Source organism: Pleurodeles waltl, chromosome 5 (genome assembly GCF_031143425.1).
Source record: "Pleurodeles waltl isolate 20211129_DDA chromosome 5, aPleWal1.hap1.20221129, whole genome shotgun sequence".
Classification (NCBI taxonomy): Eukaryota; Metazoa; Chordata; class Amphibia; order Caudata; family Salamandridae; genus Pleurodeles; species Pleurodeles waltl.
The window spans coordinates 1,201,756,745-1,201,784,388 of record NC_090444.1 but is presented as its reverse complement, the minus strand read 5'-3'; the positions used below and the strand labels follow the sequence as shown (position 1 = coordinate 1,201,784,388).

The 27,644-nt window shown below is 42.1% G+C and overlaps 1 protein-coding gene across 1 annotated transcript in view; it reads right to left on the bottom strand.

The window, feature by feature from the left end:
- The window catches only part of LOC138297105 (uncharacterized), a 648,847-nt gene that overhangs the window by 542,048 nt on the left and 79,155 nt on the right, over nt 1–27,644 (bottom strand). Inside the window, exon 10 of the mRNA XM_069236605.1 lies at nt 322–474. Coding sequence (XP_069092706.1) covers nt 322–474 — 153 coding nt within the window. The remainder of the gene's footprint in view (nt 1–321; nt 475–27,644) is intronic.

The window sequence follows — 27,644 nt, the reverse complement described above, 5'->3', positions numbered from 1 at the left end:
AGAAGCTTTTTGTAAATTTACATGGAGATAAGCTCTAAAGTCATTATTCCTGCAGTGACTCTCTCTATTTAAATACTCAGGATTCAATGTCTGACCCATCCCTTAAATTAAGCTTAAATTCCCTCACTGTTAAGCAAAAGTAACTGAGAATTCCCAACTTAATTTTGCATTTACCTTACATACCTCTAGCAGTGTTATTAAACTATTTAGTACACAAGGTGGCAGAAAGCAGAAAGTCAGATTTTTATCCATTGTTGCAGAGGCGTCACATCTCACAATATGGCAAACGTTAAATCCACCATCCAATCTCACACTCAGTACCTTCACAAAAGGGATCCAGTTGGCTTTCTTTTTCAAGGCCATGGTGTAGCCACTGAAACCCCATTTGTCTGCAACTGCTGCTCCAGTATCATATACAGGAAATGTTCTCATTGTCTGCTGTTTCATGAAGACACTTCGAAACTGAGAGGCAACCTGCAGGCAAGAAAAACCAATACCATGTGAGGCTCCTACATTTTTTGAATAACCTATTGTGTCATGGAGGCCACACCTTTACTATGGCTACCATGCTAACATTCTCTAGAAGTTTTGAATAAAGAGGTTAACAACAAAAGAAAGAAAACATGACCAACTGAAGAGCTGTGAGAGACACTACACAGAGGAGAAGAGCTACCGTAGTGTGGTTAATCCCCTGTGAGAGAGACCTTCAATTTGTCACGTTAGCTTTGTTGTTATTGTGCCTAGGTAGGGAGGACGAAAACGTTGACAGACCCCTTTCCTCTAGTTCCCCTAGACCATCTTCCACATCTTGGAAATTAGCTCCATTTCTTCATACAGATTAAGATGTTAACAGTCGTACTTGCAACCTTTCAGAACAACCATTGGCATAGGCCTGACCTTAATGTGTTAACAAATGGAAACTTAATGTGCGCATGCACGTTTTTGCATGTGTTAGCTCTTTAAAGCCAGATGTATTCGCTTGGGCAGAACTTTCCTTCATGAAAACAGTTGAGGAAGAACAACAAATAAAAGACAAATAGAGAAAACAGTGGGAACATCCATATGGGGGAAACAATTATACATTACCTTAAGTGGAAATCAATAGGAAAGACATGGGAGAAGACAGACAGGGAAAACACACCCACGAACCCCGATAAAATGTTTTTAAACCCTGTTGCAGTGAAAAAAGAAAACAGATGTAAAATAGACTCATTGATTTCAATGCAGTCTCCCCAGGAAGGAGAATTATACACAAAGTACCCAATATCATGAGGTCATGAAAATGTCCTCTCTAGTCTGCAGCCAAAGCCCACTCGATGTTAACTTTAAAAAACTGGTTACAATCAACGAAATACACCTTCAAGCATGAAAGCTGTTATGAACTGGGACAATCTGAACGCCAGTAACAACGCATAGAAAACGTGGAAAGGTAATGTCTGTAATCTAAACACTGCTGATAAGTGCTCAGAAAATCTGAAGTGATGAAAGAAGGAAAGGAAAGTGTCACCAAAACAAACAATGTACTTGCAATCCATGGTTTGAATTGTGATGCCAGTGCCATTTTGGCTACTTTCAGCAAATTGTGGAACTTCATCAGGAAAGGGCGCTCATTGTAAAGTTTTTTTTTGTATTGGTACAAGCTCTGCATTATGAAAGATGGAATACTAAAAGACTAGTCAACAAATAGTATGAAATATTGTTTAATTCCCTTGGCTTGATGTAAACCAAATATTCACAAATTACACCTATTACAGACTAGGTAAACCAAATGTTCTTGATTTGTATGCTAAAAAAATGTATGAATCCTCTGGTGTTGCATTTATATATTTATATGGTATTTCTTTAGCAAGAACGTAGCCAAAAGACAGCAGAGTACTGTACATGGTCAAAAACAAGCATAAAGTCAATGAGAAAGAGAGGTGGTTGAGGATAGTTAATGCATTTTGATATAGTGTTCTTTAGAAGGTTTCCTAAAGTGGAGCAGTGATGGGACGGTCATGATGGATACATGGTTGTTGTTCTGGATCCTGGTTGCAAATGGAAAAGGCCTGCTCTCTTGTGTGTTTTTTTACTTTTACACTTCTTATTCTGCATTCTGATGGGGTCCTGGCTATGGGTGTGCAGAGATCCATGAGAGATGGTGAGCTTGTATGTAAGATAAGCAGGGGTGGTTCTTGTGTTAGCTTTGTCAATGATAACATCACTATTTCTTCAGGCCTGGACAAGGGAGGCTGCAGCATGTTCCTAAGGCTGCTGTGGACTGCTATCCTGATCCTTTACAAGGAGTAAACTGTAAGGGCAGATATGGGTAATATTTCTACTCCTAAATATAGCTTCTGAAGTAGACTTGTCAGCTAGATTTGATCTTCTGATAACTAGGGGGCTTGCTAGTAATATACAAAAGTGTATGAAGTTGTGTTAGGTCCATAAAATATTGCATTGGTGTTAAATTCAATAATGCAAATTAGACTCTAATTCACAGGTAGGCTGTAAATTGTTATTGCGAGTAGTGGACATGTGCACCAGTTAGTTAGGAGAATTGGCTAAAAAAAGGAGGTGGAAGTTTGTAAAGGATGTTTGGCAGTTCATATTAGTCAGAAAGGTTTGGGATGATAAAAATGTTGAAGGGAACAGGAGTTTCATTTATTTTAAACAAATAACAGAACATACCCATAATGAAGTTTCTATAAATAAATATCTATATAAGCGCGCAAGAGTGTACGTATGTATGCATATTGCACACACACAATTTGCATGTATCTCACCCATTGGCAATTGCCCCTGGGCACTTATAGTTAGTATCGTAGAAAACGCCTTTTTGTGTTGCTAATAACTTTGGTGCCTTTTGAAGTATCTCCACAAAACTTCCCCAAAAAAGTGCTACTTTTTGCTAGTTTGCACAAGGAAGGTTTTGGGGTTATCCGTCAAGTGGGGGCTGAGGAAAAAAGGGTGGTCCCAAATCCTGTTTTTCCCATTCCTTTTTCATGGGAACTTTAGACACAACTACAGCCCAAACCCCTGAATGGATCTACACTAAATTTGGCAGAAAGCTAAATCTTGGTCGAGAAAGTGTTACTTTTTGTGATTTGTAGTAAATCCGTTCAGCAATTTCTGAGCAATTTATGCTTGAAAAACTGTACATCTTGAGCTGCAGAGCCCCCGCAGATCCAACAGATCTCCAGTTGAGATCAGAGTGGCTGCGACCACCTCAACCAGGGAGCAGTGACAGTCATCTTAGGACTCGGGGCTCAGTTCCAAGTCCTAAAAAACACAAAAAAAGACTAAGAGGGCAGGGTAGAGATAGCCTGGGCCCAAAGGCCTGGTGGTGGGGTCCCAGAGATACCCTGTCTGGGGCCAAAAACATTAAAAAAACAAAAAAACAAAAACATATTCCATTAATTTGTGGAGAATACACTGCAAAATAATAAAATTAAAAAAACGGGGCTACTGTGTTTCTTCTGTTAACCCCACTTTACAGGGTGGGCCTGAGCTGCGGGGGCACTTTTTTTTGGGAGGGGGCATGTGTCCCCCACCCCCTGCTAAGCCACTTTTGGCCCTGGGGGCACCTGCCCCCCAAGCCCAATTTAATTAATTAGGGGAGGGGGCACACAGCCCCCCTTCCCCAGTCGTATCTGGCCCCGGGGCCCAATTTCTGTGACCAATCTATTTCAAAAGGAGAGGTAGGCAGCGTGCCCCCGCTCCTGGAACCTTAAAAAGGTAGTTTAAACAAAATTGAGGGGAGCTGTGCTGCCCCTTCCCTGAGCCTTTAAAGGCCCCAAGGACCCTATCCCAGGGGACAGCTCACTTGCTCTACGCATACAGGTGAGTGGGGCAGAGTGGAGTTTTGTACAGTGGATTAGCATAGAGTGGAGAGGTGTAGAGTGGAGTGGCGTAGAGTGTGGTAGGTGAAACAGATGTAGCAGGCAAGTGGGTGAATGGATGTAGATGTAATGTGGCAAGAATACAGATTTTGAGGTGTAAATGTTAACTTTATAGGCATGTGTAAATAGTGCAGGTAGTGCTAAAGTTAAAAGTATTTAATACTTAGATATATGTTGTGTTGTGGTATACCGTGGTAACTTTGTGGTATACCATAGTACATGCTGCCATGAAGGCAGTATTTGAGTGGCTAACGGCTGTCTTTATAAAACATAAAAGGCAGCCTCTTGTGTTGAAACCTGATGATGTCTGCCAGTCTGTTACATATGGACGTTTGATCCACCAACAAGAGAGGGATTCCCTGGCGGCAGTTGAAGATCTGCGATCCAATCATGTATGACTAACCACAGTACAGGAAGTATTCAATAAGGTTAATTCTGTGGTTTTACATAAGAACTGACCTATTGGGACCATTGAGGAGGAGATCATTAAGGAGGAGGTCAGCCTCCAGATATATGGAATTGAGCCAGATAAATTTGGCTTATCAATAATGACCTGGAATTTAGCTGGTCTTGCGAGGAAACTGGATGATCCAGATTGGATTACATATATAAACACCCAAGATATCTGTCTATTCCAAGAAACCTGGGCAGAGGACACAATCAATATAGATGGCTTCCTTTCATTTAATATTCCTGCTCAATCACCAGAGAAGGCGATAGGTCGTGCCAAAAGAGGGCTTCTAATTCTCCTAAACAAGAAATTGCAATGTGACTACAAGATTTTAAACATTGATTGTGTTGATTTAATGGGTTTGCAAATTTCATTTCAACAAAATTTTAATATTATTCTTATTAATGTTTATGCCCGGTCTGTCCCACGAGGTTCTGAGTCCCAGATTTTAGTATTATTATCAGACTTTTTAGATACTTTACAATCCTGGTCCACCTTGATTATAGCGGGAGATTTGAATTGTACTTTGAACCCTCTGCTTTGCTTAGTGGTTTAACGGTTGAGGAGGATGAATTATGGGGTATTCCACAGTTAATTAGTCATCGATACTGTTCGCATTCTCGAGTGGCTCTGCAGTTGGCGTCTTTATGTCTAAAGTATGGCCTCAGGGCCTGTAATGGTCGTATGCCCTCTGATTTAAATATTGCACACACATTTAAACGTGGTAGGTCGACAAGTGTTATTGACTACTTTCTGGTGGATGTGAGATTATGGCCCCTGTTGAGGGATATGAGGGTGGACCCGAGATGTGAGAGTGATCACTATCCCCTGCTCCTTACCCTCTTAGGCGTTGTTTTTAGGAGGACCTCTAACAACCAATACATAGTGGTCCCTTTTCCAAGCTTGCATAACAGCTCTACGAAGGTTGGGTGGCCAAAGGTGATGTCTAATCCTTATCTGTTATGTGGGATTTACCAATTGCTTATAGATAATCTGGAAGTTTACGAAGAACATGATCCCAATGATATTCCTCCTCTTAGTTTGCATGACACAATGATCACAAAAATGAAAAGTTTCTTTTATAAAAAAGTTGGGGTAAGTCAGCATGGTAGGGACACGGTAAGCAATGGATGGTTTGATAATACCTGTTCTAGGGCTAAGTATGGGTTAAAAAAAGCCAATATAATTTGGGTCTTTGGGGGAGATGCAACAAGCTAGACGTGTTTAAAAGGAGGCTTTTCTACGAGTGAGAAAATCCTGGGAAGATTCCATCTGGCAGGAACTAGTGGATGCTTCAAAATCAAACAGCAATATGTTGTTTTGGGAATTGTTGTCCAAACGACAAAGAGGGGGCTGGAAAACTATTAGGAACTATATGCAACCTGAAAGCTGGGTGGACCATTTCTATTGCTTTTAAGCTAAGTCTGGCGTTTCGTTGGTCACTGATACTTTTGATGAGAAACAGGGCCTTTCGCAATCGCTAGATGTGAACCCTGCCACCGATTTATTAGGAGAGGGTCTTTATGACCATGAGGATTATATTTATTTTCTATGGAAGAAACTCTTGATGCAATTAATTCTCTTAAACCAGGTAAAGCTCCAGGACCAGACAACATCCCAGGTGATCTTTATAGATCTGAACCAGTTATATGGACCTGGTATATAAACCTACTTTCGAACAAAATTGAAAAAGGGGGTCATATCCTGATCACGTGGAAGGGGGCTGAAATTCTTCCTATTTATAAAAAGGGAAATGGAAATCTACCAACTAATTACAGACCGATTAGTCTTATAGATAATCTACAAAAATGTTTTGCAAAACAACTTCTAGGAAGGTTATCAAGCTGGGTCACTGACCATCAGATCCTTTCTCCTCTCCAGGTGGGGTTTCGACCCAAGATCAGTACGGTGGATCAGGTTTTTAGGCTGGCTGTTCTTCAATGGAAATATGTAGTCCTTGTCAAGCAACCCTTGTATTTTGTTTTTGTTGATTTGCGATCTGCTTTTGATTTGGTCCCTAGAGAAAAGCCATGGGAAGTTTTGTATAGAATAGGGACCCCAGTTAGTATAATCCACATTTTAAAGCAGTTGCATGAAGACACGTACACGCAAGTGAGGTGGGGTAATCAAGGTGAGTTGACTGGAAAAATCCCCATTCACAGGGGAGTTCGCCAGGGCCGTGTAATGGCTCCACTTTTGTTTTCTCTTTTTATTAATGATGCACCCACATTAAATGCCCAGAAAATTCCCATTCTTCTTTTCGCTGATGATTCACTCCTTATTTCAAATACCCAAATGGGCCTACAAATTCTTGTTGATAGATTCAACTTATTTTGTCTGAACTATGGTTTGGAGTTGAATTTTAATAAAACCAAGTTGATGGTATTCCATCCTGGACATCCTAAGAATTGCACTATTACACTGGATGGAGTCCCCTTGAGTAAGGTTAGCACAATTGATTATCTGGGAGTGAGGCTATCAAGTAAATTACACTGGGATGACCAGATTAATAAAAGTATGGGTCTTCTACAACATAGAGCTGCGACTATACTGCGCTTTTATAAGAGTACGACCACTAAAGCTATATCTCCAGCAATTAAGATCTATGTAGCTAAGGCGCAGGGTGCCGCTGTCTATGGTGCAGAGGTATGGGGACCCTCCAAAAGCAACAGATTAACTGTGGGTGAGAACAACTTTGCAAGGGCTCTGGTTGCGTGCCCTCGTAGTACACCACTGACCACTATGTTCTTTGATCTGGGTTTAAATCGAATAGCTGATTTAATTACCCTTAGACCCTTACTATATTGGGTTAGGCTTTGGACTGTCCCTGAATTGGATATTTTTAAGATCTCACTTCTCAAATTGCTAAGGAGACCTAATTCGGCCTCTATACCTTGGGTCAAGCATGTATCCAATTGGTTTCGCATTTTGAGACTAGGAGATTTCTGGGAGAGTCCCCTTATTTTAAAGAACTCTCACATAAAAGTCCTGAAATCTGTATATTGGTCCCATGTAAGAAATTATTTTATTTGTTGTAAAACTCATGGTCGATTAACTAACCTTTTTATTGATTTTAAGTGGTATTCTCAGTTTGAACCCTACTTAGACATGATACCTGACTTATTAGGCAAAGGTTTATACGCTAGATTTTGTTTTGGGTCTTTGCCTTTGAAGTCTTTGACGAGTAGTTGGGGACAAACTGCCACTTCTGACATATGCCCTGTGTGTGTGGTGGCGCCTCCGAAACAGTTGAACATTTCATGTTTTTTTGACCTGATTACTCATCCCCAAGGTCCAAATGGATTCGTAAAATCTGTCGGGAAATGAGGATGAATAAATGTGCTATAGCTTTGAGGATTTTAAAAATGCCATGGGTCTAATGTGTTAATTTTTGCTGTTAGCACGTTTTTAGTAGCAGCATGGCACATATGTAATACCTTTGTAAATAAGGAGCAATGACGATTGACTGTTGGGTTTTACCTGGGCTATTGGGTTTTAAAGAATATTGCTATTTATTAGTTTTAATTCAGGAATGTATATGTTTATATATTTTTATGATATTATATACTGTTCTGTTGCTTTGATGGCCTGTTGACCGAATAAAGCTTGTGTTGATGATAAAAGGCAGCCATGCCATTTTCAGCGGCATATCTTCTTACTCCTCAGTGTTCAAAGCATTGGGTGATTTGGTAGCCATGTTTATGATATATCTACTCTCAGTTTGATGAAGCAAACGCTCCGATTCCCACCCCTAGGGTCCTGAGAATGCATCAATCACAAAATATTTTAAGCATCTGATGTCACCCACGTGGAATTCATTGACATGACTGGCTACAGGATAGGTCTCATCCTTATTCTTTGCTGCCCTAAGGTGCTGAAAAATTCTCTTGTGGACATGTAGGATCCTACGCCCTACGTACCACAAACCTCACTCACATATTAGTCTGTATATGGCATACTCTATTTTACAATTGAATGAACCACATATCCTCTGGGGCTTATCTGTAAATGGTGTCAAATATTCAACTGTGTTAACCCGATGGACACACACTATACATTTACGCCATTTATAGAAGCCTGTATTTTGTTGTAACCAATTTTCTGGTTTTATCATTTACAGACTGTTTCTCACCAAAGTGTCCCTCATGGAGCATGCTCTCGGGTATGCAACAGTAAGTGACCTGGAGGGGTCGAGGGTTCCCCATATGGGATGTTGGATCTTACATGCATGTGTTTGAAACTGTGTGCATGAAGGGTGGAATTGCCCGCAGTCTTTTTTCTAAATAATCTGGTGCTTAACCTTCCCTTATACACAAATACCTGCAGATCAAGGAACTACACTTGTGTTGCACTGAGGTGACATGTAAACTGGAAATTCAGATTGTTACAATTTATTGCCTCAATGAAGACTTCTGCAGTTGCATTTGTACCCCTCCAGATAACAAACAAGTCATCTATAAACTGCAGCCAACTAACATGATCACCCCACATCATGCCATGGTCACTGATGAGCACCTGCTCCTCGTAACAGCCCATATGCAAGCAAACAGAGTTGGGGCGGAACAGGTGCCCATCACCGTCCTTTGCAACTGCCTGAAAAATTGATTATTGAAGAGAAATAAATTGTTTTCAAGACACCACTTGATCATAGACAATAACACCATGGAGTGTTTGTAAAACTTGAGTGGCCAACTCTCAAAAAGTGCTCAACTGCATGAATTCCACAATGTAGTTGGTGATGGTATATAATGCAGCTACAACAAGAGTTATCATAAGATAATCGTCCTTCCAAGGGATCTCAGAGATACTTTTCACAAAATCGCCTGTATCCTTGATAAAAGAGGGTAAATTCTGAACACAACCATGCAAAAAATAGTCTGTTAGAAATGGGGTATTTGGTTGGCAGTCAGGTTGCCTCCGTTCAAGCAAGGACCCTCACTCTAGTCAGGGTAAAGGAGAATCATCCTCAGTCAACCCCCACTCACCCCCTTGGTAGATTTGCATGAGCAGGCAGGCTTAACTTCAGAAGCAAGGTGCAAAGTACTTGTACCAACATACACAGTAACTCAGTGAAAATACTAAAAAATGACAACAGAGGTTTAGAAAAATAGATAATATTTATCAAAACAAAACAAGACCAAAACTCCAACATACACAAGTCAAGTTATGAATTTAAAAAGCAAAAGAGTCTTAAATCCTTTAGAAAACAGTGAGAACGTTGTTAGAATACAAAAGTATGTGGGTAGCATCAAAATAAAGCCTCACGGGCAAGTGTGTGTCGGAAAAGGCCAGCGGTGCTCGTTTTCTCACCCAGAAGTGAGAACGTGCGTCGTTCCTCCTACGGTCAAGTCAGCGGGCGTCATTTCTTCTCTCCCACTAGAGAGCGATGCATCAATCCAGATGTTTACCTCAGGTCTGGGCAGGTTTTGTTGATTTTCTGCGCCCAGCGATGTTGCGTCGAAATCCGGTCACACAGTGTCAAGAAACCGCGCTGTGTGGGGGCTTGCATTGTTAACACCAGCCGCTGAGGGTGTTGCGCGTCGGTTCTCCAGCCACGTGCGTCGATCTTCTAGCCGCGATGCAGGTGGAGCATCTATGTTGGCCGCAGGGCAGGGAAAGCGCTGTTTTCCAGCCGCAAGGCGTGTGGTGCATCGAAAGTTTCCCTGCACGGCGGTCTTTGCATGGATTTCTGTCCTTTTCCACCAGCTGCACCTTTCAAGGGCCCAGAGACAGGTTAGGACACCAGTTGGCAGGCAGGACTCTAAGCAGAAAGCCTAAGTGCTGGCAGAGAGAAGTCTTTGATGTCCCTGAGTCTTCAACAACAGGAGGCACGCTCAGCTCAAGCCCTTGGAGATTCTTCACCAGTGGGAAGTCACACAAAAGTCAGTCTATGTCCTCTCTCAGGCAGAAGCAGCTACCGCAGGCCAACCCAGCAAAGCACAGTCACAGGCAAAAGGGCAGTACTCCTCCTCCAGCTTCCAGCTCTTCCCCTTGGCATAGGTTCCTCTTGGTTCCAGAAGTAATCTCATTTTCAGGGGTTTTGGGGGCTCTTCATATACCCCTTTCTGCCTTTGAAGTAGGCCTACTTCAAAGGAAAGTATCTCTTGTTTGTAAGATACTGCTTGCACAGGCCAGGCCCCAGACACACACCAAGGGGTTGGAGACTGCATTGTGTGAGGGCAGGCACATCCCTTTCAGGTGTGTGTGACCACTTCTCTCCTCCCTCCTAGCACAGATGGGTCATCAGGATATGCATGCTAGACCCCATCTCCCTTTGTGGCACTGTCTGGAGAGAGGTGCAAACAGCCCAACTGTCAAACTGACCCAGAGAGGGAATCCAGAATCAGGTAGAGTCACAGAATGGTTTAACCACGAAAATGCCTACTTTCTAAAAGTGGCATTTTCAAACACACAATCTAAAAACCAACTTCACTAAAAGATGTATTTTTAAATTGTGAGTTCAGAGACCCCAAACTCCACATGTCTATCTGCTCCCAAAGTGAATCTGCACGTTTATATTTAAAGGTAGCGTGCATGTTAACTTGTGAGAGAGATAGGCCTTGCAACAGTGAAAAACGAATTAGGCGGTATTTCACTGTCAGGACATGTAAAACACATAAGTACATGTCCTGTCAAGATGGGGCCACTCACCTGAAAAGCAGGATGTCTGCAGGGGCGATGGTATGCCCCGACCTCCTGGAACACCTCTCGGCACTTCCTGGGGGACAAAGAAACCCTAGCAGGTGTCCCAAAAGGAAAGGGGGAGTGGAAGAGAAAGAGGCAACACACTGCCACGTCTTGCCGGTCCAGCCAGGCACCCTGTATCTTCAGGGGGGGCAGGTCGTTGTTGACAGAGTGATAGTGGAGTTAGTGCACTCAACTTCCTTGGAACTGAATCTCTCTTTCGGATATGGGCACGGAGCAATAGAAGAACACCGGGATGCTCCAGCACTTTTCTTGGATAATAATAACTGTTGGCACAATTACTAACACTGCATTACCAAAAACCCAAACTGAGTACCATAACAATAAGTACTGTGACACTAGGGCTGGCTTCGCAGAGATTCACTGCTGCACACTACAATTAGAACTGTGGTTGCACTTATCATGCACAAGAAAGACAAAAAAGGGTATTAATTATATCATGTATAACTTTCCTGCATGCATAGGGTTAAACTAAAAGAAACAAAAACAATCCAAGAAATACAAATGACCACTCTGGTTTTAAACAGTTAGGGTGGCACAGTTTGTTTTGGTTTCACTGTGTGTGTGAAAAACCCTTCAAAAGCAAATTCCTCAAACCTGAAACACAGGCATGAATGACACAATTTAAATCCAAGAGGTATGCTATTAGAAAAAGAAAAGTCACGTAAATGCTCTTTTAAAATGCACTGTCACTTTTTGTAGTACTTGAGCTCATGCAGATTTCCTTAAGCACATTTAGGCAAGTAACTACAATAATAATGTAGAATGTTCAGAAATGCATTTGTCTCTTCCAGATAAGCACTCTGCCAAAATACGAGGTCTGAAATACACCAGCTGTTCTAGGAAAGCGTGGCGCTCAAAGAACAAACTCCCTGGAAAATACTAGTCAGTTAGCTGCAGTCTTTTCCGGGGTGCTAGAGGAATGCCTGGTGTCAGCTGGTACAGGAACGAAGAAAAGAATTGCATCAAAAGTCCTGAATGCAAGCATGACAACAGGGTCTGGACTGCCAAATCAGATGCTGAGATCAGGAAGCAAAACAAACCCTAGCAGGGAGGCATGATTCACTCTGCTATTTAAAGCCAATCAGGAAAGCAGTTGAGTTTCCATATGTGGATGAGTCACCATACCCAATTACAAGCACATGTCTACACCACACCCAGTTAGAAGCACGTGTCTACACCTGCTCACATTAGCAAACAAGGATTGATAAAACCAATTGTGTAACACAGCAAATTATGTTTACTTAGAAACATGAAGGTTTAACTAAGAACAGAGGAATGATTTAACCCAAATCCGTAGGGATGCTGACAGATAACACAGGAGGCATCATGGGGATTCCTGACAGTCCTTCCCACCAAGGACCCTCTCAAAGGGCGGGGCTTGGAAGGGTGCAAGAGATGGAATTTTTTAGTAAGACGTGGAGCATGAACTGTGGATGTGGGTTCCCAGGAATTGTCCTCAGGTCCATAGCCTTTCCAAGCTAATAAATAGTGTAGAACACCACAGATGCACCTGGAGTCAAGAATTTTGCCACTTCAAATTCCCATTGCTGGTTACTGTTACCGGGGGAGGTGGTGGGGCATCGTGGGTATCAGGGGAATAGGGACGGAGTAACGACTCATGAAACACAGGGTGTACCTTGAAATCATCTGGCAATGTCAGCTCTACTACTACAGGATTGATGATTTTAGCAATAGGAAAGGGGCCTAGAAATCGGGGGTAAATTTTCTGGATCCTGCAAGATGGATATTTTTTTATGAAAGCCACAACTGATCTCCTATCTGATGCGAGAGAGCAGGTCTCCTTTTTTTGTCTTGTCTGCTTGTTTTTTTTACTTGAGCTTGGTAGATTTTTAAATGGTGTAGTACTTGTTTTTGAATCTCCTGTAACTCTTTATGGCGTTTCTGTACTGATGGGACTCTTGTGGATGTTTGGGACCCAGTTATAGGTAGCATTCTTGGGTGCAGACCAAAAAAACAGTAAAATGGGGATACTCCTGTAGCCACGTGGACACTGTTGTAATATACAAATTCAACAAGAGGTAAAGCCTTATCCCACTCAGTAGACCATGTGTCAATGTAACATCTCAGGATTTGCTCCAGCGATTGGTTGGTACGTTCCGTCTGCCCATCCGGTTGTGGATGATATGCAGAGGCCAAGTGGACGTCCATACCGACAGAGGAACAGAAGCTACGCCAAAACCGTGCTATAAATTGGGGGCAACAATCGGAAACAAGTGTGGTGGGCAACCCATGAAGCCGTACAATGTGTTGGACAAACAGAGAGCTTTGAAGCCTTAGGGAGGCATTTTAATGGAACAAAGTGAGCCAATTTAGTTAGGTAATCTACAACCACCCATATGACAGTGTGTCCATTGAAGCTGGGAGATCAGAAATAAAATCCATACTTAAGTTATGCCATGGGGCCACTGGAATTGGCATGGGAAGTAGCAATCCTGTGGCTGAAGTATGTGGGGTTTTAGCCCAAACACAGGTTGAACACGTCTGGACATAGTTTCTAACATCCTGTACAAGTGTGGGCCACCAAAACCATATTTGATGGAGATCTAACATCTTTTTCTCACCCGGGTGACCTGTGAGGACAGAATCATGCCCCCAATGTAGCACTGCATCCCGTAATTCTTTGGTAGGGATGTACAACTGATCAGCATGGTATAGTAAACCCCCTTTTTCATACACATCAGTTGAACAGGGAACCTTGTGTTGGGCTACCTGTATTTTGTCAAGGAACTCTTGGGAAATGCACACAGCCACAATTTTTTCTGGGGGTAAAATGCTTCTGACCTATTCGAGCACAACATCAGAGGAGAAACCCATCCTAGACAAAGTGTCTGCCTTTTGCTGTGTAGTACCGGGCCTATAGGTGATTACGAAGTCAAACTCGAAGAATAGAAGCCAGCGTAATTGACGAGGTGTCAGGGGTTTGGTCGCTTGAAAAAAACTGTAAATTATGGTGATCTGTGTAAATAGTTACGGTGTGTCTAGCTCCTAGTAGGTGGTGACGCCATTCCTGGAAGACAAGCTTGATGGCCAGAAGTTCCTGCTCCGCAACAATGTCATTTTGCTCTGCGGGTAGCAATTTCTTTGAGAAGTAAGCTACTGGATGGAAATGCCCAAACTCAGGATCTCGTTGGGACAAGACACCACCCACTGCCATTTGGGAAGCGTCTGCTTCCACAAAAAATGGCTGAGTCGGGTCGGGATGATGGAGAATGGGTGCTTCAGTGAATGTGTTTTTAAGATGTTGGAAGGCTTTCTCAGCTTCTGCATCTCAGAAGAACTTAACCCCCTTTCATAGGATACGAGCTATGGGAGATACCACGGTAGAAAAGTGGGATATAAATCTCCGATAAAAATTTGCGAAACCCAAAAACTGTTGCACTTCTTTGATGGATCTTGGGGCTACCCAATCCAGGATGGCCTGTACCTTGGACCTATTTATGGAAATTCCATTGAGTGTAATCACATATCCCAGGAAATCTACAGTTGTTGCGTGAAAAACTATTTTTTCCAGCTTGTCGAAGAGATGATGCTCACGAAGCCGTTGTAAAACTGCTCTTACATGTCCTATATGTTCCTCAGTGGAAGACGAATAGATCAAAATGTCGTCTATGTATACCACTACACAGATATCCAGAAACTCCTGCAGCACTTCAATGATGAAAAATTGAAACGCTGCAGGAGCGTTACACATCCAGAAGTGCATCACTGTGTACTCGAAGAGTCCGAATTTAGTTCGGAACGCAGGCTTCCCCTCAACCCCCTTCATCACTTGGATCAAGTGGTAGGCGCCCCGGAGGTCAAGTTTAGTATAAATGGTCGACTGACGTACCTGATCTAAAAGTACCGGGATCAACGGAAGTGGATACCGATTTCTTATGGTCACTTTGTTCACTGCGTGATAATCTATACAGACGCGCAGCTCACGATTCTTCTTGGGCATGAAGAACAAAGAAGACGATACTGGTGACGTTGAATGACGAATGAAACCCTTAGCCAATAGATCATCCAGGTAGTCTCGCAGGTATTGATTCTCAGGCTCAGAAAGACCATACACCCTACTACATGGTAGCGTTGCCCCTGGAATCAAGTCCATACAACAATCGTAAGACCTATGTGGCGGCAGCTGGGTGGCCTTCTGTTCACTACAGACATCATGGAAGTCTTTATACGGTGCAGGAATGGCCAGTGTGTCGTCCTGCTTGATAGCCGTGCTATGTGTGGACCCACAATGCAAGGGTGTCACTAGTAATAGTTTGTCTTGGTAACAGGAGTGCCAGCAATGTTTAGAGTCTAATGTCATTGTCCTTGCTGCCCAGTCAATTTTGGGATTGTGTAACTGAAGCCAGGGTATCCTCAAAAGGGCTCCAAATACTGGGGTATCTATGAGGTCAAATTTAATTTGTTCTGTATGGTTGTTTGCACTAAGCACGAACAAGGGTGTTGTTTGATAAATGATAAGCCTGGAGGACAATTCTGAGCCATCCACGGCTCCGACTGGTTCAGGTACGTCTTTTCTGACAGTCGTAATATTTTGGGTTTTAGCTAAACCCAAGTCTAAAAAGTTTCCGGTAGCCCCAGAGTCAAGCAATATGGGAATTACCTTATGAAACTGAGGGGACAACACTAACGTCACAATAAGAGTTAAATGTCGAGGTACTAGACTGGTGGTATTAGCCAGAAGATGTGAGACCGTATTGAAAGAAGTGCTCGATAACATGGTCTCAGAAGTTATCGAGCCAGTTCGTTTTCCGCCTGGTCAGGAAGAGAGAATTCAGGCCCTGTTACCGCTTCAATGTCTTTCTTTAGAGCAGTAGGCTTGTTAGGACATTCCCAAGCAAAATGCCCTGCCTTACCGCAGAATAAACAGAGTTTAAATTTTTTCCTACGTTCTTTCTCTTCCTTAGATAGTGGGCCTGCACATTGTCAATTTGCATGGGCTCAGGTGTATCATGAGTGGGAATGGTGGACTCCTCTTTTTCAGTTTTGAGCACCACTAAGCATGTGTCACCCCAGAATTTTTCCCCCTTACGTTCACTCAAGCAGTGATCCAATAGTACTATCAGGTCAATGAACTCGGAACACTCCGTAGGAGGTTCCAAAATTTGGGCTAGGACATCCTTGAGATTGTCCCGAAGGCCACAATAGAAGAGGGAGGTCCTCTTCTCCTCGGGCCACTCAGTCTCTGCCACCAACAGATTGAAAGAGGTGATATAGGACAGTAGATCCTTGTTTCCCTGGCACAAATTCAGCAACTCATTGTCACTGGCTTGCACGAAGTGTTTGGCAAACAGTTTCCGCAAGGCTTCCTTGAACCAGTTGAAATCATACATTATAGGGTCATTGCGCTCCACCAGCGGAATAGACCAATTAGCTGCATTGCCTCCCAAATAAGAGATAATAAAAGCTACATTTGCAGCACCGTTGAGGAATGCAGTTGCCGACACAAAAACTGTAGCTGGCACTGGTTAAGAAAAATGTTGAACTTGCCACTATCTCCAAAAAACCTTTCTGGAGGAGCTAAAGGCACAGGGGTTGGTGTAGTGACCATTACCTGCATGGGTTGTGTTGGGAAGTCGTTGGGCCTGAATCGGGTCTAGGAACATGATTAGACGGGTCAAACCGAGGGGCCTGTAGTACTGGAGATCTTTGTTTTAGTTTGACTCCTCCCCAGGGAGTGTCTTGTGGTTTATACCTCTGTAGTTCAGTGTGCAACTCCAGGTTCTATTGCTTTGAGGCAAGAACTTCCTTCTTTAATCCCGCTAGGGCCCTAGTTAAATCTAATAAAGATGGCGCATCCTGATCAGCTGGTAAAGCCTGTGCTAAACCTTTGAAAGTACCCATTGAGGAATCCATCACCCAGGCAGCCCTGTATGTTGTGGCTTTATGTTGAGATGGGGCCACTCACCTGAAAAGCAGGATGTCTGCAGGGGAGATGGTATGCCCCGACCTCCTGGAACACCTCTCTGCACTTTCTGGTGGATATGGCAGGTGTCCCAAAAGGAAAGGGGGAGTGGAAGAGAAAGAGACAAAACACTGCCACATCTTGCCGGTCAAGCCAGGCACCCTGTATCTTCGGGGGGCAGGTCGTTGTTGACAGAGTGATAGTAGAGTTAGTGCACTCAACTTCCTTGGAACTGAATCTCTCTTTTTGATATGGGAACAGGAGCAATAGAAGAACACCGGGATGCTCCAGCACTTTTCTTGGATAATAATAACTGTTGGCACAATTACTAACACTGCATTAACAAAAACCCAAACTGAGTACCATAACAATAAGTACTGTGACACTAGGGCTGGCTTCACAGAGATTCACTGTTGCACACTACAATTAGAACGTTGGTTGCAATTATCATGCACAAGAAAGACAAACAAGGGTATTAATTATATCACGTATAACTTTCCTACATGCATAGGGTTAAACTAAAAGAAACAAAAACAATCCAAGAAATACAAATGTCCACTCTGAGTTCAAACAGTTAGAGTGGCACAGTTTGGTTTGGTTTCACTTTGTGTGTGAAAAACCCTTCAAAAGCAAATTCCTCAAACCTGAAAGACAGGCATGAATGACACAATTTAAATCCAAGAGTTATGCTATTAGAGAAAGAAAAGTCCCGTAAATGCTCTTTTAAAATTACACTGTCACTTTTTGTAGTACTTGAGCTCAAGCAGATTTTCTGAAGCACATTTAGGCAAGTAACTACAATAATAATGTAGAATGTTCAGAAATGCATTTGTCTCTTCTAGATAAGCACTCTGCCAAAATACGAGGTCTGAAATACACCAGCTGTTCTAGGAAAGCACGGCGCTTAAAGAACAAACTCCCTGGAGAATACTAGTCACTTAGCTGCAGTCTTTTCCAGAGTGCTGGAGGAATGCCTGGTGTCAGCTGGTACAGGAACAAAGAAAAGAATTGCCTCAAATGTCCTGAATACGAGGATGACAGCAGGGGCTGGACTGCCAAATCAAATGCTGAAATCAGGAAGCAAAACAAAGCCTAGCAGGGAGGCATGCTTCACTCTGCTATTTATAGTCAATCAGCAAAGCAGTTGAGTTTCCACATTTGGATGAGTCACCACACCCAATTAGAAGCACATGTTTACACCACACCCAATTAGAAGCACACGTCTACACCTGCTCACATTAGCAAACAAGCATTGGTAAAACAAGCATTGATAAAACCAATTGTGTAACACAGCACATTATGTTTACTTAGACACATGAAGGTTTAACCAGGAACAGAGATATGATTTAACCCTAATCCCTGGGATGCTGACAGATAACGCAGGAGGCACCTTGGGGATTCCTGACAGGTCCCACCTTTAACATGCACTGCACCCTGCCCATGGGGCTACCTAGGGCTTACCTTAGGGGTATACATGTATAAAAAGGGAATGTTTAGGCCTGGCAAGTGGGTACACTTGCCAAGTCGAATTGGCAGTTTAAAACTGCACACACATACACTGCAGTGTCAGGTCTGAGCCATGCTTACAGGGCTACTAATGTGGGTGGCACAACCAGTGCTGTAGGCCCACTAGTAGCATTTGATTTACATGCTCTGGGCACCTCTAGTGCACTGTACTAGGGACTTACTAGTAAGTCATATATGCCAATCATGGAAAGTCAATTACACATACATTTTACATAGGAGCACTTGCTATTTAGCACTGGGTAGCAGTGGTAAAGTGCCCAGAGTAACAAAAACAGCAAAACAGAATCCAGCATACATCAAAAACTTGGGAAACAGAGGCAAAAAGTTAGGGGAGACCACACCAAAGATGCCAAGTCTAACACAGTCCATATATCAAAGTGTTCTCAAATAAGCTATCATTGACTGTAATAACGGGCCTTCCAGGTGGCTGCTTTGGGTCCTTGTGTACCTTGGGAATACGCTACATAACTGGCGGTCTTGGGAAATCATTTCCCAAATACATGTACTCGTCTTAGCTTAACAGGCCTGCATTTCTCCACTCAATTCCAAATGATATTGCTCTTTCCGCATGCTATTCCGGTCACTCCTGACATAACATAACTTTTCATCTAATTGCTTGTAAGCTTCCCTTATATACATTTCAAGGGGTCAGAGCACAATATTACCCCCTTTATCTGAATTACGAATCACTGCGACATTCCATGAAACTATTGCAACAACAGATATCACTAAGTATAAATGCCTTTTAACTTAAGAAAAACATACCCTACTTACCTGTATCCTCCAAAAGGATCATTTGCACACCATAATCCACAATCTCAGACTAGGCATTTGGCCGCTATGTGTGAGTACATAGTCTATGGAAAATGCATTGGTGCAGATATGTATTTTGGAACCCCCCCATTTTATCTTTGCACCCCCTTGACTATTCACAGTGAAACTTTGCTTCATTGGCAAATGTAGAAAACCGAATAGGTCTGCAAGTATTTGTGGAGATCCGTCAAATGTGTGCAAAGTCATTAAAGGTTAAGAATCTGAGGAATTCCTACCTCTGGCAACCCTAACTATAAATACTGAGTGGCTACTGCCACTCTGATATAGATGTTCATAAATGCACACATATATATACATATATGCGCACATACACACAGATATACATTTATATGAGTATATAAACATACATATATGTATGCACATTACCCCACTTGGTAGATATAGTTAGGATCTAGTTTCTATAGAAAAAGCATTTTGTTTTGCTAATAACTTTGGCGCTATTTAAGGAATCTACATGAAATTTTCAAAACTTATACTTTGCTAAGTACAGCTTCTGTCTTGAATGTTTCAGGGTAATCTTTCAAGTGGGGGCTGAGAAAAATGGGGGTCCTAAAATATGTTTTTCCCATTAATTTTTCCATAGGAGCTTTAGACACACCTACAGACCAAACTGCTGAACGGAATTACAACAAATTTGGCATGAAGCTAGATTCTGTTCTGCAGATCACGCATTTTCTGATTTGGTGCGAATCCGTTCAGTAGTTTCGGAGTAATTTAAGGCCAAAAAGTATAGATATATAAGGACACGGATCCTCTTCTGATCCGTACCCATGGTTCCAGATTCGCGTGTACAGGGGAAAGCAAGGGCTTGATTGGCTGGTTGCAACCTGACAGAAATGTTGTGGCCGCCATTTAGTTTGTTGCATCGGCTCAGGGGTGGGAAAAGGAGAGTGCAAAAAAACATAACGGGTCAGGATACAGGTATCCTGACCCCCTAGGACAGATAGGGGTGTCCCTTAAGAACCCACCGTGGGAAAAAATGGGCCACTTATTTTTGTTTCATCCGATCCATGGAACCGCGGATCCACGAGAGCATGCTAAAAGAACATAGAAATTCACAGAAAAGAACAAAGGTTACTCAAGTAACTATAACTCGCGCCCTAAGGTAACTTGTGCCTGTACCATGCACAGCTAATTACTCCACATATTTCATCATTATTGACAACGTCTATGGCATCATGGATATTATTACTGCAACATTTGCTATAAAATTATTGATGCAAAAACTGTGCATGGCGCAGGCACAAGTTATAGTTACCTTTGGGCACGAGTTATAGTTACTTGAGTTAACAATAACTATAAGTGCAGAATTTCTATGGTTTTGTGCGAAGAAAGTCAGAACCTAACTATAATGTCCCTGTAACCTTTGTTTTTTTTCAGTGAATATGTATATATATATATATAAAGAAATATATACACACATTATACATAAACACATAAATACATACATATATGCACCCATATTTACGCATAAATATATATATATATATACACATACATGTATACATGCATATAAACATACATGCATATACAAGTATATATATATATATATATATATAAACACATGTATATATACACACATATATATATACACATATACATATGTACACAAATATACACATACATTTATATGTGTGTATATATATATATATATATATATATATATATATATATATATGTATGTATATATATATATATATATATATATATATACACACACATATATACATTTATAGATACAAACTTCCAGCAGTTATGGATAACTCATGGTGAGTTTGGCAGCTGCAAGTTTGTTTTGAATGTATATATATATATATATATATATATCAAAAAATGCTTAAAAGCGCGTTCAGTCTGTGCCCAACACGGCAGACTACGGTGGGGTCGCGAGCCCCTGAATTTCACACAAGACATATCATATCCAGTGGCAAGACATTTCAAGGAGTATCATGATAAAAATGTAAACAAATTACAGTTTATTGTCCTAGATAGGGTCACAATGAGTATGAGAGACGGCAATAGGACGTTAGATTTAAGGAAAAATCATAGGGTGTAACACAATGGAGCCGGAGGGAATGAACAAGGATGAAGAATTATCGGTTCATTTGTATTAATTAATAATATGCTATCTAAGAGAATAGATTTCTTCCTATAAAAATATAGATTCCATCTTTTCTTTTATATATACCTTTTTCACTATATTATTAGAGAACCATTAATCCAAAATTTCGATCAGTGTTGTGAAACCTCTAACGACTATAAGTTTTATTTTCATGTTATTCACTCAGTATTCACATGTTCCTTCTTCTTTTTCCATTTTTGACAGAGGCATTGATTGTGAAAAAAGCAAAGGAGCTATTATATCTATGACGAAATTAGGACCATGTAAAGGCAGAATTATAAGGAAAATGGCCATTTTCATATTAAGTGAGTATATGTATATGGGAGATATACAAATGATTGATATATTGGTAATAGGTTTGAACCATTTGAATGATGGGGTAAAATTAATGAATGAAACTATTTGATATTAATAAGCAACAAAACTAAAAAGTGAATGGAGAAATAAGTTTATATGTTCCATATTTGTTTATGTTGTTAAGTTTGAATATGAGGATTAACATGTTCTAAGATGGCCGACATTTGCACACAGGGTTACAGTCCGTTTTTTATGCTTATATACAATGTGTAAAGTTAAAATGGAAACTGAAGTAGGGACTGTTGTATTCCCGTGAACAAGGGAGTGAGGTCTCCTGAAACGCGTCGGGCGGGATGGTGAAACGTAATGCCTATTTGGTTTTTGCCTGATTAAATACGTGGATTGGAGAAGCAAGTGACTGCGGTGTTTCCTTTTGGGAAAGGAACGATTTGTTGTGTGATATATATATATATATACATATATATATACATATATATATATATATATATATATATATATATATATATATATATATATATATATATATATTTACATACATATAGATTTAAATATATATCAGAGCCCTAAAGCCAGCAAAAGCAAGGTCAGAAAAAAGGAGAAGGTAGGAAAAAGGTTTGGGGGTTAACCTGCAGAGAGGGCCATTTCCAACAAGACCCGCCTGAAGCCTAAAGCCGTGGTAGCCTAATTAACACCTTGATGGGCAATGGTCCACTACTGTAGGGGGACATGTCAGTTCTACACCTCTATGTCATTAGTGGGATCCGTCTGACTACACTCTCCTGAACCACTGAACTAACCCACAGGGAAACCTTCCTCTCATCTGTGGACCCCATCTCTGCAGCTCCTAACCTTAGCTTGCTCACAGATGCATCCCAGTAGGCAGCTAGTACCAGCATGGGCAATAGATTGATGAGGCCCATTTCACCCCTTGGGTTGGACTTCTGTTCCCAACCCAAGGAAAATGTTGGGTGTGACCCTGCAGAAACATATATATAGCTTCTCTGAAAAAAAACAAAGGTTACAGAGACATTATATTTAGGTTTACATTTTACAATCCAAAACATAGAAATTCAGCAGTTATAGTTCTACTAAAGAAACTATAACTCCTGGCATATAGTTACTTTATAACTACAAATGCAGAATTTCTATGGTTTTGTATTTGTAAAATGTGAACCTAACTATAATGTCTCTGTAACCTTTGTTTTTCAGTGAATTTCTAAGGTTTATTAATTGTTTGCAATCTATAATGTCTCTTTAACCTTTGTTTATTTTCAGTAATTTCTATGTTTTTTTAACGTAAAGTAATATTTAATTACCATTTGTTAATCCAACCACCGCGCACGGCCAGGCCGTGTGGCCAAAACCCTGCAAGGCAGGGTCTTTGGCTGTGCACTGCGGGGGTGGCCAGGCTATCCCTAGACCCCTGCCTGCAGCCGACCCCATGCTGCAGAGCTTGGTGCATGTGTGAGTTCGTGCATTTTTTCCCCATTGTGGTCTGGATCTACAGATCTGCAGTGGAGGTTTATACTGGGGGCTGTGCTCAGCATGGCAGTAGATCCTCAGATCTACGCAAACTCCCAAACAAAAGTGTTTGGGCAATTTTCTGCCCAGAGACACCTCTATTAGCCCTATGGAGTCCGAATACCTCTATGTTACTTTTTAATTCCTGTTTACCCACCCCAGTCGAGCAAATAAAGAAAATGGCAGCCACAACTTTTCTCTCAGTTGTGGCCAGACAATCAGGGCTTTGCTTTGGCTCACAAACGCACACATCCACCACAGTGGATACTTGATGCATCTGAGCCTCTAGATATACATAAATCTTTTTCCTTTAATAACTCCAAAACTCCTGAACAGATTTGCACCAGAATACAGAAAGCACTTTTTATGGAACAAGATATTGTTTTCTGCCAAATTTGGTGTCATTCTGTCCAGTTGTTCGGGCTGTAGTCATGTTCAAAATTCCTATGGGAATCTGCATTGGGAAAATACGTTTTGCTCCCCAACCCCTTTTTTTCTTGGCCCTCGCTTAGCGAATCACCCCAAAATGTACAATTGACTAAAAAACCAAAGGTAACAGGGACATTTTAGTTAGGTTCAGATTTTACACACACAAAACCATAGAAATTAAGCAGTTACCTCAAGAAACTGTAACCTGTGCCCAAGAAAACTATAACTATTACTCCACCATGCACAGTTTTCTCATCAATAATTTTAATGCAAATGTTGCAATGATATTACGATCATGTCATGGAAAATGTCATGACTGATGTAATATGTGGAGTAATTAGCAGTATACATACATAGAAGCAGAAGTTTTAATGTCTTGTACATACTGTTGTGTGTGGTACACAGTTGTGTTGTGAGTGGTTTTGTAGGAAGGAGATAGCTCTTGACTAATTTACTGTAGTTGAGATGGTTTTTAGTAGATACTAGGTTTGTGGATAACAAGTTGCATAATTTGGCAGCTTCAATGGAGAAAGATGTTCCACCCACGTTTTTATTTTTGTATGCTAGAATTTTGAAGTGGGGTACCACTCCTGAATGTAGAATGCTCTGTTTTTATTTGGTGAATTTCTTCACAATGAAGAGTGGTCATTTGCCATGTATTGCTTGACAGGTGATAGTGAACAGCTTGAAGGTCAATCAATCAATCAATCAATCAAAAACATTTGTAGAGCGCGCTACTCACCCGTGAGGGTCTCAAGGCGCTGGGGGAGGGCAAACAGGGGAGGGGGGCAGGGAGGATCACTGATCGAACAACCATGTCTTGAGGTTCTTTCTGAAGATCAGTAGGTCCTTGGTTTTGCGAAGGTCGGTGGGGAGGGAGTTCCAGGTTCTGGGGGCGAGGTAGGAGAAAGACCTGCCTCCTGTGGTGGTGCGTTGGATGCGGGGGACTGTGGCTAGGGTGAGGTCGGCTGATCGGAGGTTGCGTGTGGGAGTGTGGAAGATAACTCTTTCATTGAGGTAGGTTGGGCTGGTGTTGTGGAGGGATTTGTGTGCATGGATGAGGATCTTGAATGTGGTTCCCTTGCCTATGGGGGGCCAGTGAAGGGATTTGAGGTGTGGTGAGATTCGTTCGTGGCGGTGGAGGCCAAGGACGAGGCGTGCAGCTGTGTTCTGGATTCTCTGGAGTTTGAGTTTGAGTGTGGTGCCGGCATAGAGGGCGTTACCGTAGTCCAGTCTGCTGCTGATGATGAGTGCGTGGGTGACTGTCTTTCTGGTTTCGGGGGAATCTATTTGAAGGATTTTTTTTAGAGTGCAGAGTGTGTGGAAGCAGGAGGAGGTTAGAGCGTTGATTTGCTGTGTCATGGAGAGGGAGGGGTCGAGAATGATGCAGAGGTTGCGTGCGTGGGTTGCGGGGGTGGGTGCGGGCCTAGAAGTCGTTCCATGTGGTTTTGTTGGGGCCGAAGATGATGATCTCGGTTTTGTTTGAGTTGAGCTTGAGGTGGTTAGTGGTCATCAAGTTGGCGGTGTCGAGGAGAGCGGCGTGTAGGTTGGTTTTGGCGGTGGTGGGGTTGCGGGTGAGGGAGAGGATGAGTTGGGTGTCATCTGCATAGGAGAGGATAGTGATTTCGTGTGCTCGGAGGATGTTGGCTAGGGGGATCATGTAGATGTTGAAGAGTGTGGGGCTGAGGGAGGGCCCTAGGGGGACTCCGCAGGTGATCTTGGTAGTATTGGAGTGGAAGGGCGGAAGGCGGACTCTCTGGTTTCGGTCAGTGAGGAAAGAGGTGAGCCAGTCTAAGGCTTTGTGGCTAATTCCTATGTTGTGGAGGCGTGTGCGGAGTGTGTGGTGGCAGACGATGTCAAAGGCTGCGGAGAGGTCTAGGAGGATGAGTGTGACGGTCTCGCCTTTGTCAACTTTGGTCCTGATATCGTCAGTGCATGCGATGAGGGCGGTTTCTGTGCTGTGGTTCTTGCGGAACCCAGATTGTGAGGGGTTAAGAGTGTTGTTTGCTTCGAGGAAGTGGGATAGGCGGGTGTTGACTAATTTCTCTGCAACCTTGGCGGGGAAAGAGAGGAGGGTGATGGGGCAGTAGTTGGAGAGGATCTCTGGGTCCGCTTGATTTTTTTTAGGAGAGCGGTGATTTCCGCATCTTCCAGGGGTCTGGGTAGGTGGCGGAGTTGAAAGAGGAGTTGATTATGTTGTAGAGTAAGGTGGATCTTAAGGCAACTGATAGCCAGAATAGGGCCCTTAAGCCATGGGAGACGTGTGCTTGTGGCTTTACATGTGGTGTAAACCTAGCAGAAGAGTTTGGAATTCTCTGTAATCTTCTCACAGATGATAAGACTGAGTCTTAATATAGACCATAAATGTAATCCAGTTTTGTTTGGACAAGAGAGGCTAGTGCTTAGATCTACAGTCACCTCAAGTGAGCATTTCAGTTTTGGGCATGTTTGGTTAGAGGTGGCTCCGTGTCATCCATCGGTCAAGGGCCCAGAGGCAAATGAAGATTTTAGATTTTAAAAAGTCATCGGGACTTTCCAATTTCAGAAGTATTTGAGTGTCTTCTATACAGTTATAGCAGATGAAGTAGAAAAACATTGATCAGTTCCAGTAATGATTTCATGTAGATGTTGAAAAGTATGGGTGAGATGATTGAGCCTTGAGGGAGTCTTGCTTTAATGCTGCATGTTTTTCAAGGGAATAGAGGGGTAAGGATAAAATGTATACTGTGTAGGTAGGATTTAATCTAAAGAAAGTGCTGTGCCCTCTATTCTGGCTTCTAGGAGTCTTTGGATTAATGTTTCATGAGCAACTATGGCAAATATAGCTGAACGGTCCAAGAGAAGAAGGGCAGGGAGAAAGGCAGCAACTCTGTACTCATCTGCTGTGTTTTAAGGTAATTCCGAATTGAGATTAGGCCTGATTCAGTGCCTCTTCATGGATAGAAGACAGTTTGGAAGTTGTAAAGAAGGAAATTGCCTTCAATGAATCATGACATTTGGCTAGAGGAGGCTGCTCTTGCTATCAGTTTGCCCAGGAATGGGTTGTTTGCTATAAATTGACAATTGCCAGGGTTTTGAGTGTTCAGGTTACTTTCTTTAACAGCGGGCTTATGTATGACTCGTAATGCTTCTTGGAAAACTCCTGTCAAAGTGTTGCTGGTGAGTGTTCTAACTGGGAAGGCCACTGAAGATGTTAGAAGATTTTTCTTTAAGATTTGTGGTGGACGACGGTCATAGGAGCAGCGAGCTGGCTTTCTCACTTTAACAAGATACAGAGACCCAGATGGTGATAGTTCTTTAAAGGGGTGTAGAGGTTTTGTTAGCCTTCCTGTGGATGGGGGGTTGGAAATGGGGAGCAGCTGTTGGCTCACTAAGAATCCAGCATGTTTGCTTTAGTTATGTAATGATTTGCCAGTTTGTCACAAGAACCTTGAGAAATGGGTTTTAGATAACGGAATTATGTATTTTATCAAATTCCTTATTGGTACACTTTGCATTGCTGATTTGATTCGAATAGTATAGTTTTTAGCTTTTTTGCACTGTTGATGTCTATATTCTGTTATGTCTGTGTAGATATACTTTGTCTTGAGGCTTGCTTGTTTTGAGTCAGTTGTGTTGAAGCTTAGCAGTTTGTTTTCTGATGGTTTTTAATTCTGTATTCATCCAAGATGTGTATTTTCGTCTGTTATGTGACAATGATTACAACAATTATTGCAGTTTTCTCCCCCTGCATCCCATGTTTCAGGGTAAACAAAGATCTGATCCATAAAGTGCTGCCAATTGGCACTGAACTCCATATACTTCAGTGGGAGGCACAACAACAGATGATGTCAACCTTCTGCAAAGCCCGTTCAAGCATTGGCCCTTTGTTTCAATAGGGATACTTTTAGCCACTTGTTTCAGCTATAAACGTTTGGCATCCAACTAGAT